This window comes from Arvicanthis niloticus, chromosome 4 (genome assembly GCF_011762505.2).
Source record: "Arvicanthis niloticus isolate mArvNil1 chromosome 4, mArvNil1.pat.X, whole genome shotgun sequence".
Classification (NCBI taxonomy): domain Eukaryota; kingdom Metazoa; phylum Chordata; class Mammalia; order Rodentia; family Muridae; genus Arvicanthis; species Arvicanthis niloticus.
The window spans coordinates 39,090,973-39,107,874 of NC_047661.1; the positions used below are offsets into that span (position 1 = coordinate 39,090,973).

Consider the following 16,902-nt stretch of genomic DNA (forward strand, 5'->3'; position numbering starts at 1 on the left):
TCTATCATTGGCTACATCCCCAGCAGACACTAACTATGCTTGTGTGTGCTGGACACCAGCTACATCCCTAGCAGATACTGCTCTTGCTTAATACATCCCTCAATATAGAAGAAATTAACACAGAATACAGAAAAATATTACAATCAACATAAAAGCAATATTATCCTTCAAACATCAAGCAAATAATTATATGTGCGTGTGTATATATAATACTGTGTAAACAAAAAATTTAATAATTTGAAATACTCCTTAATATACATAAAGACATGAATTTCATAAGTAAAGAGTTAATAATCTGGAATATAGATGATAAATTATACTTACAAAAATCAATGTAAAACTGAGAAAACACTTTTATACTACATGAGTGATTAAAATTGATTCATCCCATAAGGTCATATCACCTACTACTCAGATGGTCTGAAAAACTCGAGACCTTACCTGCTATAGTGTTGAGAAACATCAAATATTCAAAGTTGGATATTTCCCGTCTTTGCCAGCGCTGAGTCATATTGGAAGACTTATACAGCTGTCGAGGAGTGGCCAGTGATATCCTCCTGGTAAGTAAGCAGGCCAGAAAAACACTTTGAGTCACGGATGTCAAAAGTCTACTTGCAATTATCATAACTGACATCAGTCAGTAATTTGTGGCTTGGTCTTCTTGGGTGGATTATAAGATACTTAGTTGTGGAAATCAGCTCTATTTGGGAATTCTATTACAGAGAAAGATACGTCTAAGCAGCTCTATCTGTGAAAACATAGTTGCAAACGGGTAACTACAGTACACAGGGACAAAAGTAATGGCTATGGTCAAAATAAATCAAGGTAGACTAAACCACACAGGAAATCCACTGTAAAACAACAAACTCATGGTTACACAGGTGCCTGCCTGCAAGCATCAGCCTGTCACTGAACAAAGGAAGCACAAAGTACACCGTCTCTACCTGTATGATAAATACCCTCCTCTAATGTAAAACAAAACAAAATGAAACGAAACAAAACAATGAGAACTTTGAAAAAAATGCACAGGCCCAGGAACATAAACATAGCTTTGCAGAATAGGTCACCATCATTGTGTACGTCCAGGCTCAAAGTATTTATTTGAAAATTAGGGGGAAACCTTGTATATTTAGAAAAGTATGATAAAGCCACTTGGTTCCTGAAGATGTTAAAATTCATGTTGCCCTTAATGCTGCAGTGTTTTTTTTCCCCTTAGTGCTCCTTGACTAGAGAACACCTAGCAGTTCTTTCTGTCCACTGCTGATTCACACACTGGGAGATGAAAGTCCTAGGCCATGGAGGCTCCGTCCTCAGGAGGAATTAATGCTGGCCTTACAGGGTGAGTAAGTTCTCAAGGAAATGGACCGCTCTGCATGTTTGCCCCATCTCACATGGCATTTTCCTTTCCTGCCCCATCTCACACGGCCATTTTCCTTTCTTGCCCCAGGGAACCCTCATCACATGCTGAGTAGATGAGGCCTGATCTTGCATGATCAGCTTCTGAAACTAAATTAAATAAATCTGATATATATATCAAACTCAGCATCAGGTACTCTTATGACTGAAGCAAGGTGACTAAGGCAACATCGTAAAAGTAGCCACCTGGACTGTAAGGCTGATGCAGAGACATAGGAAGTCCTTTGAGCAGTTCACTCTAGGCAGCTGCAGTTTCTGAAAGGGCACACACCTGTCAGGCACTTTCCAGTTTCTCAGGCACTGGAACTGAAACTGACCCTCGCACCTTCACTTTCCTGGACCCAAACTATCACCTCACAGAGGTTTTTTTTTTTTTTTTTTTTTTTTTTTTTTTTTTTTTTTTGAGCCTGGTGAACACCAAATACACACCCCAGTCTTCTCGAAGAAATATGGAACATAAGGGCTACCTAAACTTCAAAGCTGAGAAGTAAAAAGTGTTAAGTAATATAGCAAGGCCACCAGCTCTTAAGTACAACCAGTGTTTCCTTTGGGTCCTGCTGTCTGAAGAAAACATAGGAGAACATTAGTTACTATCACATGTGGGATGAGAGCATTTGCCAGTAATTTTTTTGTTCAGTGTGAAAAGACTGTTTTTTAGACCAACATGAGTCACCTTGACAGAAGACAAAAAAATGGGAATTAAGAAAGGAAGGGAGCAATGATACAATTCTGTAAATCTAAGTTTTCTTACTTGTAAATTCATTTTTATTTATATAATTTAAATACATTTTTTTTTTTTATAAAACATTGAGTCCTTTAAGGTTTAAGAGAACTAGTCATGTCATAATTAAGACACTAATTGTTCCTTACCATGGAAAGTACTCAGTGAACCACACTGTGAATATTAATTAATCAGAGAGGCATTCATGAGGCTATGGAAATCATCCTTTTGTCCTGAACTTGCTTATTAAGCAACAATCTGATTTGCAATGTGACCTCTTTGGTGAGCTTGCCTTGGTCTAGGCTAGGGGATGCTGAAGTCAGTTGTTTGGGGGAAGGTAGCTGCCTTTGAATTTAATAATGCTTTGCTGTTTAAAATTAAATGTCTGAAGGCTTTAGCTGAAAATCCCTGAGAGCTGACTTAATTTTGCATATACGGACAGAAGCAGAGGTCAAGAAAGCACAGCACGAATTCCTGGAGTCCTTGTTATGTATCCTACTGGAACACACCAAAGATCTTCTGCTTGGAAGAGCATGGCATCGATCCTACCTTCTGACCTTCTACATCAGGAACATGCAACCTGGGAGTGGGAAGGGGTCTGTGTGCATATCTGTTTTACTCACCTTGCACCCTCATCTATGGGTGTGTGCATGCATGTACACATATATATTGCATACACACATTTACAGTTTATGAAATGCCTTTACTTTGTGTTTTAAAAGATATTTCAATTTTGAACACCTCCACACAGATAATTACCGTTTATATAGTAGATGAGAATGTCATTACTCTCGCTTGCTATCATTCATTCTTTTAACCACTACATACTGAGTTTTTTCTAGATGGTAGTACCCTGCTTTTAGGTGGTTAGTGTAGGCCTACTGCTAGGTTTTGGACCTCAGGACAAGGGGCTGAGGTGCATATTTTATACCAAAGCAGACCTGGCCTCCAGGTTCTCCCATCACCCATCAGTCCTTACCTGGTCTAACCAGACCCTAACTCTGAACTTCTCCAGCTCAGGAACTGGCTTTGCTCTATGATCCAGACATTTTGGTTCATTCTTCCCTCTTCTTCTTCCCCCCTTTTCCTTCACACTCCTGCTCCTGCTTTCTCTCTTCCTCATCCCTCTCCCTCCTCTCCTTCCTCCTGACCTCCTTTCTAGGAGCTAGTGAACTCATCTGCCTAAAGCAGCTTCCCAACAAACCTGCATTTGTATGTGTTTTAATGTGGTTTGAGCTGGCTCATTTCATTAATGGAGAATATAATTTATCACCTACACATAGTTCTCCTAGCCTCTTTTGTTACTTCTAGGACTAGACGTCTCAGAAATATGAAAATTGAGCCTGCAAGAATCTTGCTAGGAACGCAAGAGTGAGTTAAGACTTTAAGGAGAAAACAGGCCAAGATACCAACTTGGTGTTTCAAGACTGTGGCTTTAAGAAGTGACAGAAAAGGTAAATCTACTGAGTATTTTTCTTCCCAAAAAGGAATCTTTCAGAAGTCAAAGGGAATTTATATTTATAAGATGTAAGACATATAGTAGGAGAGATGTTGTTTCTTTTAAATAAATCATATTCAGGCAGGTTCAAAATCATTGCAGGAACTCACACATGCCCAAGGAAGCCCTTAGGTGGTCTCAGGAATCATGGTCATTGCGTACAATGCTAGGGGGCTGTAGTGGGGGAATGAGGCTTACTTTTAACCAGGAGAAAGACAGACCTATTTGTGTATTCTTAACATTCATTCCTGGAAAAAATTTTTGATGATTAAATGTCTAATCTGTGAGCACTTGGACGGAAGTAGTGTCAACCATGAGTCAGCTTAGATTCAATCAATGAGAACAAGTCTTACAAACAACTCTCATTGTTTCTGAAAGATTAAATGCAGTTTTCTTTGACTCTTATTTTTCACCCATGCTTCATTATCTACTACTGTCTTGGTTTAATCTTGTCACTCTCCTCATGAATATCCTGAGCATGTCCACACATGCTCACAAACTGCTCTTGTACTGGAAGCTGACAGAGAACACAACGCTCGGGAACTCTTGCTGGAGGGCACTTAGGAAAGCTTTTTGCTATTACGCACTGAGCTGTGAGCTACAGGGTGAAGGATAAATAAAATACAATCATTATCTTTAGAATGCCTAGTACTTATTTAGGGAAGATGGAGAAAGACTGGCCTTTCCACACAGGAGTGCTCTGTGCTAATCTTTGAGGATTTAATGGTTTGGGGTGCACAATGCTGGTTGGTTTTCTATGCAGATTATATGTGACTATAATCCTCTTTTTCCTCAGGGAGGAGGTGGCAAGGAAACAGAGGTGTGTCTTCCAAAAGCTCTAGAATGCAGGGGATCCAGGAGTGAACACTCCCACTGATTAGAGGTGTAAGGTGATGTCTTCTAGCCAGAGAGACTTGAGATAGAGATTCTCAGAAGCTTCTGAGAAATATCTTCCTTCTTAAAAGACAAACATTGAAAGAGAAATCAGTTTTGTCTTCTCTCTATTGGTTGTGTGAAGATGGGGTGCCAGGGGCAGCCGCACTGATTTTGTAATCAGGAAGCTAATCCAGAACTGACTAAATATCTGAACCAGAACCAGTAGTGTCTTAACTCTTTGTTACATACATACATACTTACATACACACACACACACACACACAGAGGGGGGAGGGAGGGAGAGAGAGAGAGAAAGAGAGAGCATGAGAACTTCAGGTACTCAAATTCATGGAACAAAGCACAAACAATATACATAATTAGTAACTATATTTTCTGCTTACATTACTACCTTTTAATAACATGAGGTTTTCAATGGTTCTTTAAATATTCCAAATGAAAGATTTCAGTAAAAATTAAAAGTATACTATAATGAGTAATTATTATTATGTAAATAAACCACAGATAATTTATAACGTGATATAATTACCTGGCTTGTGGCAAACCATAGCTGGTCCCCACTCCAACTCGAGGCAAGCTGTAGACAACTTTTTTAACTGTTGCTTGGTCAGGAAAATTAAACATCACAGAGGCTGCAGTAGAAGAAAAGAAAGGGCGTTAGCAAACTACAGGAGAGATGACCACTTAGAACACAATATTCAAGGGCCTACAGTGGCTTATCTGTAATGGCAATGAGTCTTCATGGAAGACTAGCCTGCTCTACAGCTTTGTCCATATGAAACCGAAACCAACTTCTTCAAACACACTTGGCTTTGGTGACAGCACACAAAAAGGAATACAGACAATAATCAATCAGTATTTGACATGCAAATAATTTATATCAAGGGTAAGGACATCTCCTTTCAGGCTCCTTCAGAGACTTACTTCGGTTTGCCATGAACACTTCCAGTGCAGTGTTCTGTAGAAGGTAGCGTCTGGAAAACACAGCTCGAATCTCACTGAACATCCATTTCCCATGAAGTCCCTCAGTGTATGCAAGAACCTAAGAGAAAGAGGTGAAAAGGGAGAGTAAGCAATAAAGTAGGAATTCAAGATCTGGAGAAGACTTTATAGAGTGCTGTATAAATCCTAAAGGAGTTAGATTCTGATTTCATGATATATCATGGTGCTGAAATCACCTGATACTGTATATTTGCATAATTTCCAACTTTCTAAATTCTCTTAACTCAAGAGGAAACAAAGGACTAAACACAATTATATTTTCAAAATGACCCCGTGACTTAAACAGAAATTATCCTGTTGGTATTATGAAATCTTTGTCCTTTTTTCTTTCTCCCTTACTTCATGGAGACCAGTTACCACTGTGTTTAGTTTTTCCTGACTGGTCTGAGCTAGTTTTTTCTGATAAAAGGTGACATAGCAGATGTTCCTAGGTTTGTAGGTTACATGCTATATCCTGTTACTGTTCAATTTCTCTTTGATAACCTATCAGCAGATAAAAACATTGCAGAAGTTAAGGACTGTGTCCCAATTAAACTTTATTTACACTGAAGTGGCTGCATTTGGAATAAGGATGAAATTTAGCTTGACCCATGGTCTAGGGCAACCATGACATTATTCCATTTCCCCCAGTTGCCTTGTAACTTTGGTAGGACATTTGATTTAGAACTGTCTAATGAGGATAGACCTATAGGCAAGTAAGGATGCTTTAGAAATGCTAATAGAACAAATCACAGGAGGCGGGCACTCTCCTGCCCTTCTCTGAATGTAGCTATAACAGCTTTCATCACAGCAGCACTGGAGAATCATTGGGTAGCTAGACCATGCAGAGCATTCCATAGACCTGACTGCCTGTTCCTCCACCCGATTAGTTTTGAGCTGATGAAGCTACATTTTCAGAGTATATAGAGCACATTCTGTTTGATGCACCAACACTGCTAACAGCATATGAACATTTTTTCTTGGATCTGTATCTGAACTTAAACTTTGGTGAAAACAGAAAGTACTTCTTAAGTTTCACGCACATTAGATTTCTGTTGCTTTGAAAGTAAGTCATGAAATTCTTTAATGGTTCTTTTAAGAAACAAATTCAATATATGTCTCTAGTTTTGTTTTGTTATGTGTGTACATATATATTGGGTATATATGGACATTATAATATATGTATGTGTATATATATATATATCCATATATGCATATATTTTTCTTAATATATGGATATGTATCCACATATATGGACATATATATGCACATATGTTTGAGGTTGATGTTATGTATCTTCCTCAATTGTTTTCCACCTTTTTTTGGAAGTATTTCTGTGTATGAATGTTTTGCTTCCATACATGTCTGTGCACCACCATGAGCATGCCTGGTACCTGTGAAAGTCAGAAAAAGCAGCTGGATAATCTGAAGCTGGGATTATTTGAATTCTTGTGAACCACCATGAATGTGCTGGGTTCTCTGAAAAGGTGGCCAGTGCTCTTAACTACGAAGCCATCTCTCAGCCCTTCCACCTAACATTTTGAGGTGGGGTTTCTCACTGAATTTGGAGCTTATCAATTCAGCTATTCTGCATGAACAGCAAAGAACCTCCTGTCTCAACTGCCCTAGTACTCTGAGTGTTGTAATATACCACCATGTACAGCCTCCTCCCCCACCATGTAGTTGCTACAAGGGGCCAAAGTCAGGTCCTTAGGCTTATGTGGCAAGCATGTCGTGATTGAGCAGCCTCCAGGCCCCATTTCCAGTTCTTAACTTGGTCTGAGTCATCCTAAGGCCAGAAGGCCTTCAGAGGTTGTTACATGTGCTTGAGTCCTAAGACATTCTGAATCACTCTTGCTAAATCTTGGCTCTGCCATTTGCTAACTTTAAATCTTAGGAAAATTACCTGACTCCTTTTGACCTTTGTCCTCTGAAAGGTGGTGGCAACAATACCTGTCACTGGTTACTTTAAGAATCAGTGAACATGGAGGGCCAGCTCTATAAAGTTCTTCCCATTTGACAACTCCTCTCAGTTTCTAAATGCAATGCATTTATTTTACAAATGCATGTATTTTACAAATTAGTAACTATGGTGACTCACTGCAGTTCATATTTACTCAGGTAATATAACCGGCTGCACTTCTGAACTTTATACACGAGTAGTTTTTTTTTTACAGAATGGAGAAATGGAAGAATACAAGATTGCCAACATCATCTGTGTGTGTTAAGTCACAAATATCTTAAGACAAGTAGTTGAAAACTGCATATGATTATTTAATACCTGCATACAATTATTTCATTAAGAAAAATTAATTAAGACCATTGCAATTCAAATAGTCAACTGAGTAAACCATGGTAATTTCTTGGGAAGCCTCTGCTGGGCCCCTCACATTAATCCTGGTATGCCATGGAGACAGTTCTGTTGCTGAGCTTGCGGATACATCTTGTACACCCAGACACATGTATGTTTTCACTCACGTGTGTTCATAGGAACTGTGTTATAAAGAACATTTGCTCAAACAGGTAACTGGGAAAACAAACTGGACTGAATTTATAGTCTTTTGGGTCCACCTTAATCCTTCAGTACTTGCTCTGTTAAGATGAATTTATGCCCCTTAAATATGTTCCCTTTACTAGCTTGCATGATGTAAGGCCAATCAGAAGGCACCAAGGAGCCACATGGAGAAAGGGCTTGCTTCCTGTGCTGCACTTCTTCAGTATTGCCTGGTCTCTGTGTCAGCTACTGAGGCACACAATGGCCAAATGACCCCACTGGCCAGCAGTTTCCAAGGACTTCCAACTCTAGTAGTTCTGGAGCAGCATCTCTGGTTAAGACACACCAGGAACAGCTTTACTGACTCCTTGGAGGGAAATTCCTAAAACCAGTGCTAGCTAGAGGACTGCTCCAGCAGGGCCCTGTGCCTGTGCATTCAGGAAGCTGCCTCATGGTAGAAAGGCCTCATCTTAGACTCCTAAAGCAGCCCAAGATACTCTTTCTCCTTATATGCAGAATTCCCATAGTTCTTAGAATTTTCGTCATTAGCTATTCCCTCGTGGCTTTAATCTCTTGTTTTAATTACACTGCTCTTCAGCCATATACATTGTTAAGTGGTTTCTCTCCACTGCCTGGATTCAAAGGGTTCCTAAAAGGCTCAGGAAGGTTATTTGGTGACATTTTAGACACCATGGGGGAAACCTGTGATGGGGAATAGAAGGCTCTGCACATGGAGGCAGAGTGGCCAGATGAGATACTACAGGCATGTGATGAGGAGTTTAAATCTATTGGTGTGCATTTCAGAAACATAAAGGACTATCATTTATAGTCAAGTGAATGCTGATTTTATGGTATGTTTCTATAAAAATCTGGGCACCAAGCCCAGGTCTGAAATATGAACCGATACAATAAAGCTGTCCATGTATACCTATTCTTGTTACATAATGCTATCCAACTTTTAGGACCTTCTATTGCAGTGCTTCAACTTGCTCCCCTTCTAGTCCGAGATATTCTCCTGCATCATTCAAGTACTTCTATCAGCACTTGAGGTTTCTGGTTTTGTTTTCTTCAAGTTTACTTTCCCAAATTCCCTGGCTATGTCCTCCTGCTTCTGCAAAGTAACTAATATATTACAAAATCTGATCACTACGAACTACTTCATTTACTTTTGTTTCCTCAAAATGGAATAAATATGAAGTTCTTTACATTATATAGGGCAGAAACATGAGCAGTAAAGCACCTTGATCCCAAATCTTACAGAATCTACTCATTTTTAAAAGTAGCCACTAACTGTTTTAATTGGTATACAAGAGTAAAGAGAAAAGGACTATGCTAACCTGTGCCCTAAGGTCATCCTCATTCACCTGTGAACAGCCGAAGCACACAGGAAGCAGGATGGAACACACCGACTTGTAAACCACATACCCAAACATATGCTTAACACACATTATCTGGTGATCATGTTGAAGAAAACAGGGCTGATGTGCACTCATGTGTATCAGACATGGACAACATTGTCAGAAACATGAACAGAGCTGTCAAATCAGTTTTGTCTTTTCTTTTCCTTCAGAGGCAGCTAATACTGTACAAACTAAAAGTTCTTCTTTAGTGATGGCCTTGCTGACCTTAGGTCACCTAACACACACATTAGGGTGAGCAGCACATATACTTCCTCTGGGGATAGGAAAACGCAAGGCAGGAGTTGGGTAGTAGCTGCTGTTAAGAATGACTAAAATGCTGTAGAGGTTGGATGTGTCCTCGGTGCTCATGTTTTGACATTTACAGTTTCAACAGTTTAATTAAAGGGCTTGTAATTCAACATTAAGTTACAGGCTGCCATTACTTTTTATAATTCCATGTAAATTACAAATGGCTCAGGATTGTAGCAAATATATTCAAGACAGAATAGTTCCAAAGAAATTTCAGGTTTTTATTCATATGTGAATATGTGCTCTTCCTACATCTGCCGGCAGAACTGGGAAGACACCCCACCTGGAAGAAAAGCAGAAGTGAGGATGGAAGGAACTTCCTATACTGCTGGCGTGACATCCTCAACCATCTGTCACACCCACTCTGGTGATGCTTCTCCCTAGCAGATGCAAGGAGAAATAAGAGATGTGGCTCTTTTCTATTTCATTTTCATAGCATCAGTCTCCTGCTAAAAATACAAAGGGGTATCTGTTTCCCCTGGGGAGTAAGATCTGCTGAGGGTGAAGACTCTCAAATACAGGACATGTGAGACAGTGATGGAGGGATGAGGCGTGGACACTCTGATGGTGGATTTAAAACTCCTCTTCCAAGACAAAGGTCTTCTCAATTGTTTATTTTCAAAACAAATTGGATCTATTTGGATTGTCAACTTTTTAGCACATTTTTAAGAGAGGAAGTCAATTATAATTCTCATAATTATTTCTGTATTTTTTTGCAATCAGTAATATTCTCTAATGCTAGTAACAAGCTGGCAGGCAACAAAGCTAGTTATCTTATTGAGATGAATTTCTAATAGTATTTCATATTTTATGTTTAGTAATTAAAAATACATCCTAACAAAAATTGAGCAATGTTGTTACAATTCTGATTACTCAACATTTGCTATCCTGTCCATTACTGATATATGTTATAGGGTAGTTATGGGTGAAAACACTCTGTAGTTGTAAAGTTTATGTAGCCCACCCATAGATGGCTTTTTATATATTAATCTTTACCTACTATATTTTTACCAATTTTGTACATGCTTACCATAGATGTAAGTCTTACCAAGGGTCTGCCTTATTTCTAGTGGTGAACCTCAGGTAGTTACTTTTTTTTTTTTTAATTCTTCAATTTGCTTACAATAAGGAATATACAAGCTAATCTCCTAGAATGTTTGTGGGGTCATATAGGATCACTCTTTTTAGAAAAGCACATGGGAAGTGTTTAACAAAGGATTTCACACTACTGTAATTATCCCTACCTTCTTGTACACATATATGTGTGCACAAGATCTTTGGTCCTAATCACCAGTAATGACATCATCAACAAATGCATAAAGAACCTCATATAATCTCTCAATGAACTAAAAGTCACTGCCTGTATTCTTGGTTGTGACTCGTAACATAGATATTAGCCAAATTAACACCTCTGATCTCAAGGCCCAGGTCTAGAGCAACAGCCACTATTTCTCTGTCATCTGAGGTGAAGACTGTAAGGGTACTTCCCCTTTCTTAAAATAGAGTATAGTTAGGCCTTTGTTCTATCTGTCTTCTTAGTGCTGTCCCTATTTCATTGTCATAGGGTTACTTTCATTTAACAGATACTACAAACTGACCTCCATAGGTGACTGGTGAAGAGCAGAGGCCCGTGAGGAAGAAAGGCCATGGATATTAGTGAGGCACAGGAGTGGCCTATGGGTCAGGGTGTCAGTGCACCCTGTGCACTGTGAGGTGGAAAGGTGAAAGATGAGAACAGTAAAGGAGGGTGGGTGTCAGATCACAAGGCCAGGTCAGACAAATTATATGGAGTTTGGCCCCTGGTCTGAGAACAATGACATGCCATTTGAGGATTTTATACAAAGATCCAGAACATTAAATTAGCACTTCAGAAATCACTGCTGTGACTACAGTGAAGAAGGGATCTTAACCAGAAAACAGGGAAAACTCCAATAATATATACAAACAGTAGGTATTTATAAGTTTAAAAATTGTAAACTCATTCAAGAGAGTACCATTTGCATCCTCGGCATTATCTTACATTGTGGCAACTACTTTTAGGCTGTTTGACTTTATTACCTGCATCCTTCAGAACTGGTGGAGAATGTGAGGGCGGAGACCTGACGGGATTCTATTTATCCTATGATTCCTTACAAAGCCTACACAAAGGGCACCTCAATCACTTTGGTGAATGAAACACTTAGCAGTTTGAATTTACAAAACTGATCAGAGCTGCAGCTAGAGTCCCCTGCAAAAGCACTCTCCAGAGTGTGGCCTGAGGAAGGGACACTGGGAAAGCTGTTTTGGTTCTGTCTGAATCATGACTGTCCCCAGGTGTAAATACTGTATCCTTTGGCTGTGTTTGCCAATTTCCTCAATCTTGGCAACTAAAAATTTTACATTTTTCTCTTTGCTGTTTTTTATTTGGAATAGGGGCTGGGTAAAAAAAAAAGTTGTAAAGACACTAGTTTGTAGAAACTAGAATATTAACTTGTTTTGCACCTTTCTGCACTGTGACAATTTTGTAACTGGTCACATTTATAAATTCTTTAGACATTTTTCTTTAATTTTAGATCTGAGTTAGCATGCTTTCTTTGAAAAAAATGGGGTCAAAGTGCTATTTAGATATTATAAATTGTCAGGAAAGTTGTTTGGCCTTTTGAAAATCTATCAGGTGAGATGCTAATGTAATTATTCTAACAGCCACATCGGTCAATGTTTACCAAGCAGACAGAAAAGAGAATTGCTTTTTTGCTGGCAATCTAGTTGTGTGATGATAGAACTCTCACAATATTACAACTTTCTGATGTGAAGTATTTAAATACACAAAAAAGTGAAAAGTGTCTAATGTTGTGAGAAATATTATTATTTTTAAAATTAGACTCAAGCATCTTCTCCCGGGTTAGCATATGTTCAAGGGAACTTGCAAGAAACTGCACAAAGCAGAAGCACCAATGTCTTTGCAGCTCTGACCCATAAAGCTTTGAACCTTAAACACCCTGCAACAAACACTTTGTCAACGTCCAGCACAGTTTCTGTGCAGCACATTGCACACACATTAAGTGGGACCCATGGATGCTAAGAGTGCTGTGAAATCCCACATTTACCCACCCTGTGCCTTCTGCCTGGCTCCAAAGCCAAGCATTCTGAATACTTTTCAGGTCCCCAATGTGCCATGTTCTGTCACACTTCAATGCCCCTGCACATAATGTTTCTTCTGCCTGCCAATCCCTCACTGTTGTGTTCTGTTCATCAACTGCCATTAACGATTAAGCTCAAAGAATCTACTGCCCCTTCTGAGAGCCCCACACCCACTCTCCATAACAAAGCATACCACTATAACTCTTGTCTTACTTGGTATATCTTCAATACCTGTGACAATACAACTCACTGAGGACAGAAATTCTCAGTGTATCTCATTATTTACTGGTATTTGACGGTCATGTTAAAGCAGAAGCTACCCAACACATCAGTTATGTAACATCACTAATAAATCATGAATACCTTAGCTGACCCGTTTTTAATAATACATATGTTCAGAAAAGTAACTTTTAACAAATTTGATTAGATGTATTCATTTTGTTTTATGTATGAGTGTTTTGTCTACATGCATGTTTGTGTACCACATGTTTGCTGGGTATCAGTGTGATTCAAAAGAGGGCACTGGATACCCTGGAACTGGGGTTAGGGATGTTTGTAAGCTACTGTGTAGGTGGTGGGAATTAAATCGCACCAGTTGCAAGAGCAGCAAATGCTCTTAATTGCTAAACCATCTCTTCTGCCCCTAAAATGTTCTTAATAAATATGGCCTATAATAATTTAAACCACTCACCGGGTCCCAAGTTGAGCTACATAATGGTGGCTGTAATTTCAGTGCTTAGAAGACAAGGGTAGTAACTCACAGGATTGTAACTCCAAAGCTAGCCTGAGCTATACAGGGAGATTCTTTCATGAACAGACAAACAAACAAGAATTGGCTTGGAGATTTAGGGCAGTAATAGAGGACTTTACTAACACCCTCAAGGCCCTAAGTATGATCCTTAGCACTGTGAAAAGAAACAAATACACAAGCAAGCATCCAAAGTCCCTAGACTGACTCCAAGTTTATTATGGACTGGACTGGGCAGGACGTGGATGTTTCTTCTTTCTAAGGTTGTGGTGGCTATTCTTGGTTTTCTACTCAACTATATCTGCAATTAACTAAGTGTCTGGGCACATCTCTAAAGGATTGTTTTTCTTAATTAAATCATTTGAAGTAGAAAGATCCACTCTTAATCTGGATATTTGGGGTTGGAAGATCACCTTCAATCTGGGCCACACCTTCTAATGGCAGCCTATATAAAGAACATGAAAGAAGAAAGCACTTGATCTTTGCCTGATTGCTCTCTTTGGCAAGCTCATTCCTTCACTGACATTAGAGCCTACTTCTTTGGGATTCTAATGTATACTAAAGACCAGTTGAGACATCCAGCCTCATGGACTGAACAAACTATTGGGTTCTTGAACCTTCCGTTGGTAGACAATCATTGTTGGACTAGCTGGACCACAGCCTGAGTCTACGTTTTGTTCCTTTAGAGATCCCTGACTAATACAGATGTTCCTTTGTACTGTGTTTACACAGCAGCAAACCCACAATCATGGCTACAGTAGAATGAACTGCAATGGACAATTCATATAAAGGTAGTTATCTCAATAGGAAACTTAGGATTCATGTCTGTAAAAAACCTGCCTAGAGTCACACTATCATGAATATTAGCTGTCTGACCCAATCAGATAATTTCTCTTGACAATTCTCTGAATGTGAGGTACTCAAAGACACACACACACACACACACACACACACTAGAGAATGGGAAAGAGCTAAAAGCAGCAAGAAGACAGTCAGCAGGAGCCACAGAGCAGCGGGTATTCAGATGAGCAGAAGGCAAGACAGATGAGATAGGTCTTGGCGAAGGCATCCTGTCTCCATCTCTATGTGCATCAGGTGACAATTAGCCCTCTTGGCTCTAGCCACATGGGCTTGTTTTCAGCCTCTCCGACATGCCAGGCTGCCTCCTATGAAAATCAAAACCACATCTCTCTCTTACTGGGAGCATCTTCCCTCCCTTTTTTGCCTGGTTCATTTCTCATTTGCCTGTTGTAGTTTTTTCAGCAGACTTGTCTGACTACTTGTAATTTCTCTACTGCATGATATCAAAGGAGCATGCATGAGTTCTCCCCATAGCATGTACCCAAAGGAAATGTGAACTGATTACATATTGTATCAATGGCATCTCTTCCAAACTTAAGACCATGTATTTCTCCTTATTACTACATTGCTATTACTTAGTACAATGCCACACACACAGTGCTGAAACCCAGTAAAAATGTTTTTGTTGGATAATTAAGCATATATGGAGTCAGTATGTGGCTGGAAAAGAACAGAGTGCACGTACATTTGAATGTCACTTGGCATCTATCTATGGTTATATGGACGAAATATTTAACAATTTAGTTAATAGCTATTAGTTATTGTTTTATACTATTTTGTAATATTTTTATGAAAATAAGGTGGTTTATTGGAGCTTTAGTGACATTTCAGTTTTAAGAAGGTCCCACAGAATTTTCCATTTGTAGGCTAGTGAGATGACTCAGTGGGTAAAGGTGCTTGCAGCCAAGCCCTTTGACCTAAGTTTGATTCACAGGAGTCACATGGGAGAAGTAGAAAACCAACTCCTGCAAGTTGTTCTCAGACTTACACACACACACACACACACACACACACACACACACACTAAATATGTGCAATTTACAAAAAAGAATTTCCTACTTGAATCTTACAAAGGAATCTGATGTAACACCAGAACCCACTGTTCCACCATTGCTACTCAACTACTATTATTACTGATCATGTCAGATGTGTCTTCTCTTCCTCCCACACCTGAGTCAGGGCACTCATCCCAAAGACAGAGGAGATGAGGAAAATGTCATTCTGGAGAAGGAATGAATGCATAGTTTACTCTCTCCTTTTCTGGATATCCCTAAGTTGATGCTAAGTTCAGAAGTGATGATGCCCTCAGTATGAGAAACTAGAAAGCACAGTACAGCCCACCATGGCAGAGTGGAGAAAGACTGTGAGGCTGAGAAAAGCAGGCAGCTCAGCCAGTCTGGGAGACCTCCAAGTTCTAGGGCTTGTTCACTCATCTATGTATGTACGTGTTTATATGTCCCACGTCCAAATATCTTTCTCTAATATAGACTTCGAATTAGGAAATCTACACAAAGAGGACACCAAGTCTGCTTTTTTGACCTAGGCTTACTGCTTCACTCTTTACAGAAGGAAGAGTCTCTGTGTATCAGTTTAATTCTCCATAAACACAAAGCTGCACTAGACAATGAAATCTATTCAAACTTTAAAATAAGCAGGCATTAAATGCTTTCATGCAATGTGTTCTACAACAGTTCTTCTTGTTTGCTTGGGAAATTCTTACTAGTAACATCTGCTGCTCAAAGCAGCATTTATCCAATCTACCATCTACCAAGTGCCTACCCAGTAGGTACCTAGTTCACCAGGAACCAGTACCACAAGATGAGTAATTTTCTAGTGAAAAGACTTTTCTTTTGTGTTGAGGTAATTAGCAGATGAAAGATGCTTTAATAAAATTTGAGTTCAGAATTTATGAAGTGTATTTGCTCATAAAAACCTAACTCTTTGGCAGTGCATGTAGGGGGTTCCCAGGTGAATTATTTCTCTTACCACTGGTGTTATGTTGGCTCCATTGTCTTGGCAAGAGAAGCTACTGTGAGTACCAACCTGGAACTCACATCCTATCCAGAAAGTCTCACTTTCTCATGTTGGTGGGCTAATGTCATTCTTTTCCTGGGACAGTAAAAACTTGGGCTTTATCAAGTACTTGTAGTTTATTTCTGTCTCTCCTCACACAGCATGAGGAATTCTGTGGGTACTAAAACAGCAACACAGCTGTCCCCAGCTGGCAGGGTGGCACAGTGAGGTGCTCCATGCTGTACTGAGGAAGGAACTCAAAGGTCCTCCCCCATCATAACTTCAAAGACAGTCAACAACCTTAGAGGTGAAGGAGGCAGTCTGTTCCCACCCCAGTCCTTTCCCAGGCTGCTATGCTCCAATCTAAAGCTTCTTTTGGACTTCTTATGGCGTAACTAGCTCTGGTTATCTCTTGGATTGTTTTCTCATATATTACTTAATAGATGA

General features: G+C 39.5%; 1 protein-coding gene across 6 annotated transcripts in view; it reads right to left on the reverse strand.

Annotated features, from left to right (window-relative positions):
• Positions 1-16,902, reverse strand: part of Nbea (neurobeachin) — a 518,446-nt gene that overhangs the window by 88,991 nt on the left and 412,553 nt on the right. For all 6 annotated transcript variants that reach the window (XM_076932409.1, XM_076932408.1, XM_076932407.1 and 3 more), the window contains 3 exons: positions 5,454-5,571; positions 5,059-5,161; positions 442-557 (listed from right to left, as the gene is read on the reverse strand). In XM_076932409.1, the coding sequence (XP_076788524.1) occupies positions 442-557; positions 5,059-5,161; positions 5,454-5,571 (337 nt within the window). The remainder of the gene's footprint in view (positions 1-441; positions 558-5,058; positions 5,162-5,453; positions 5,572-16,902) is intronic.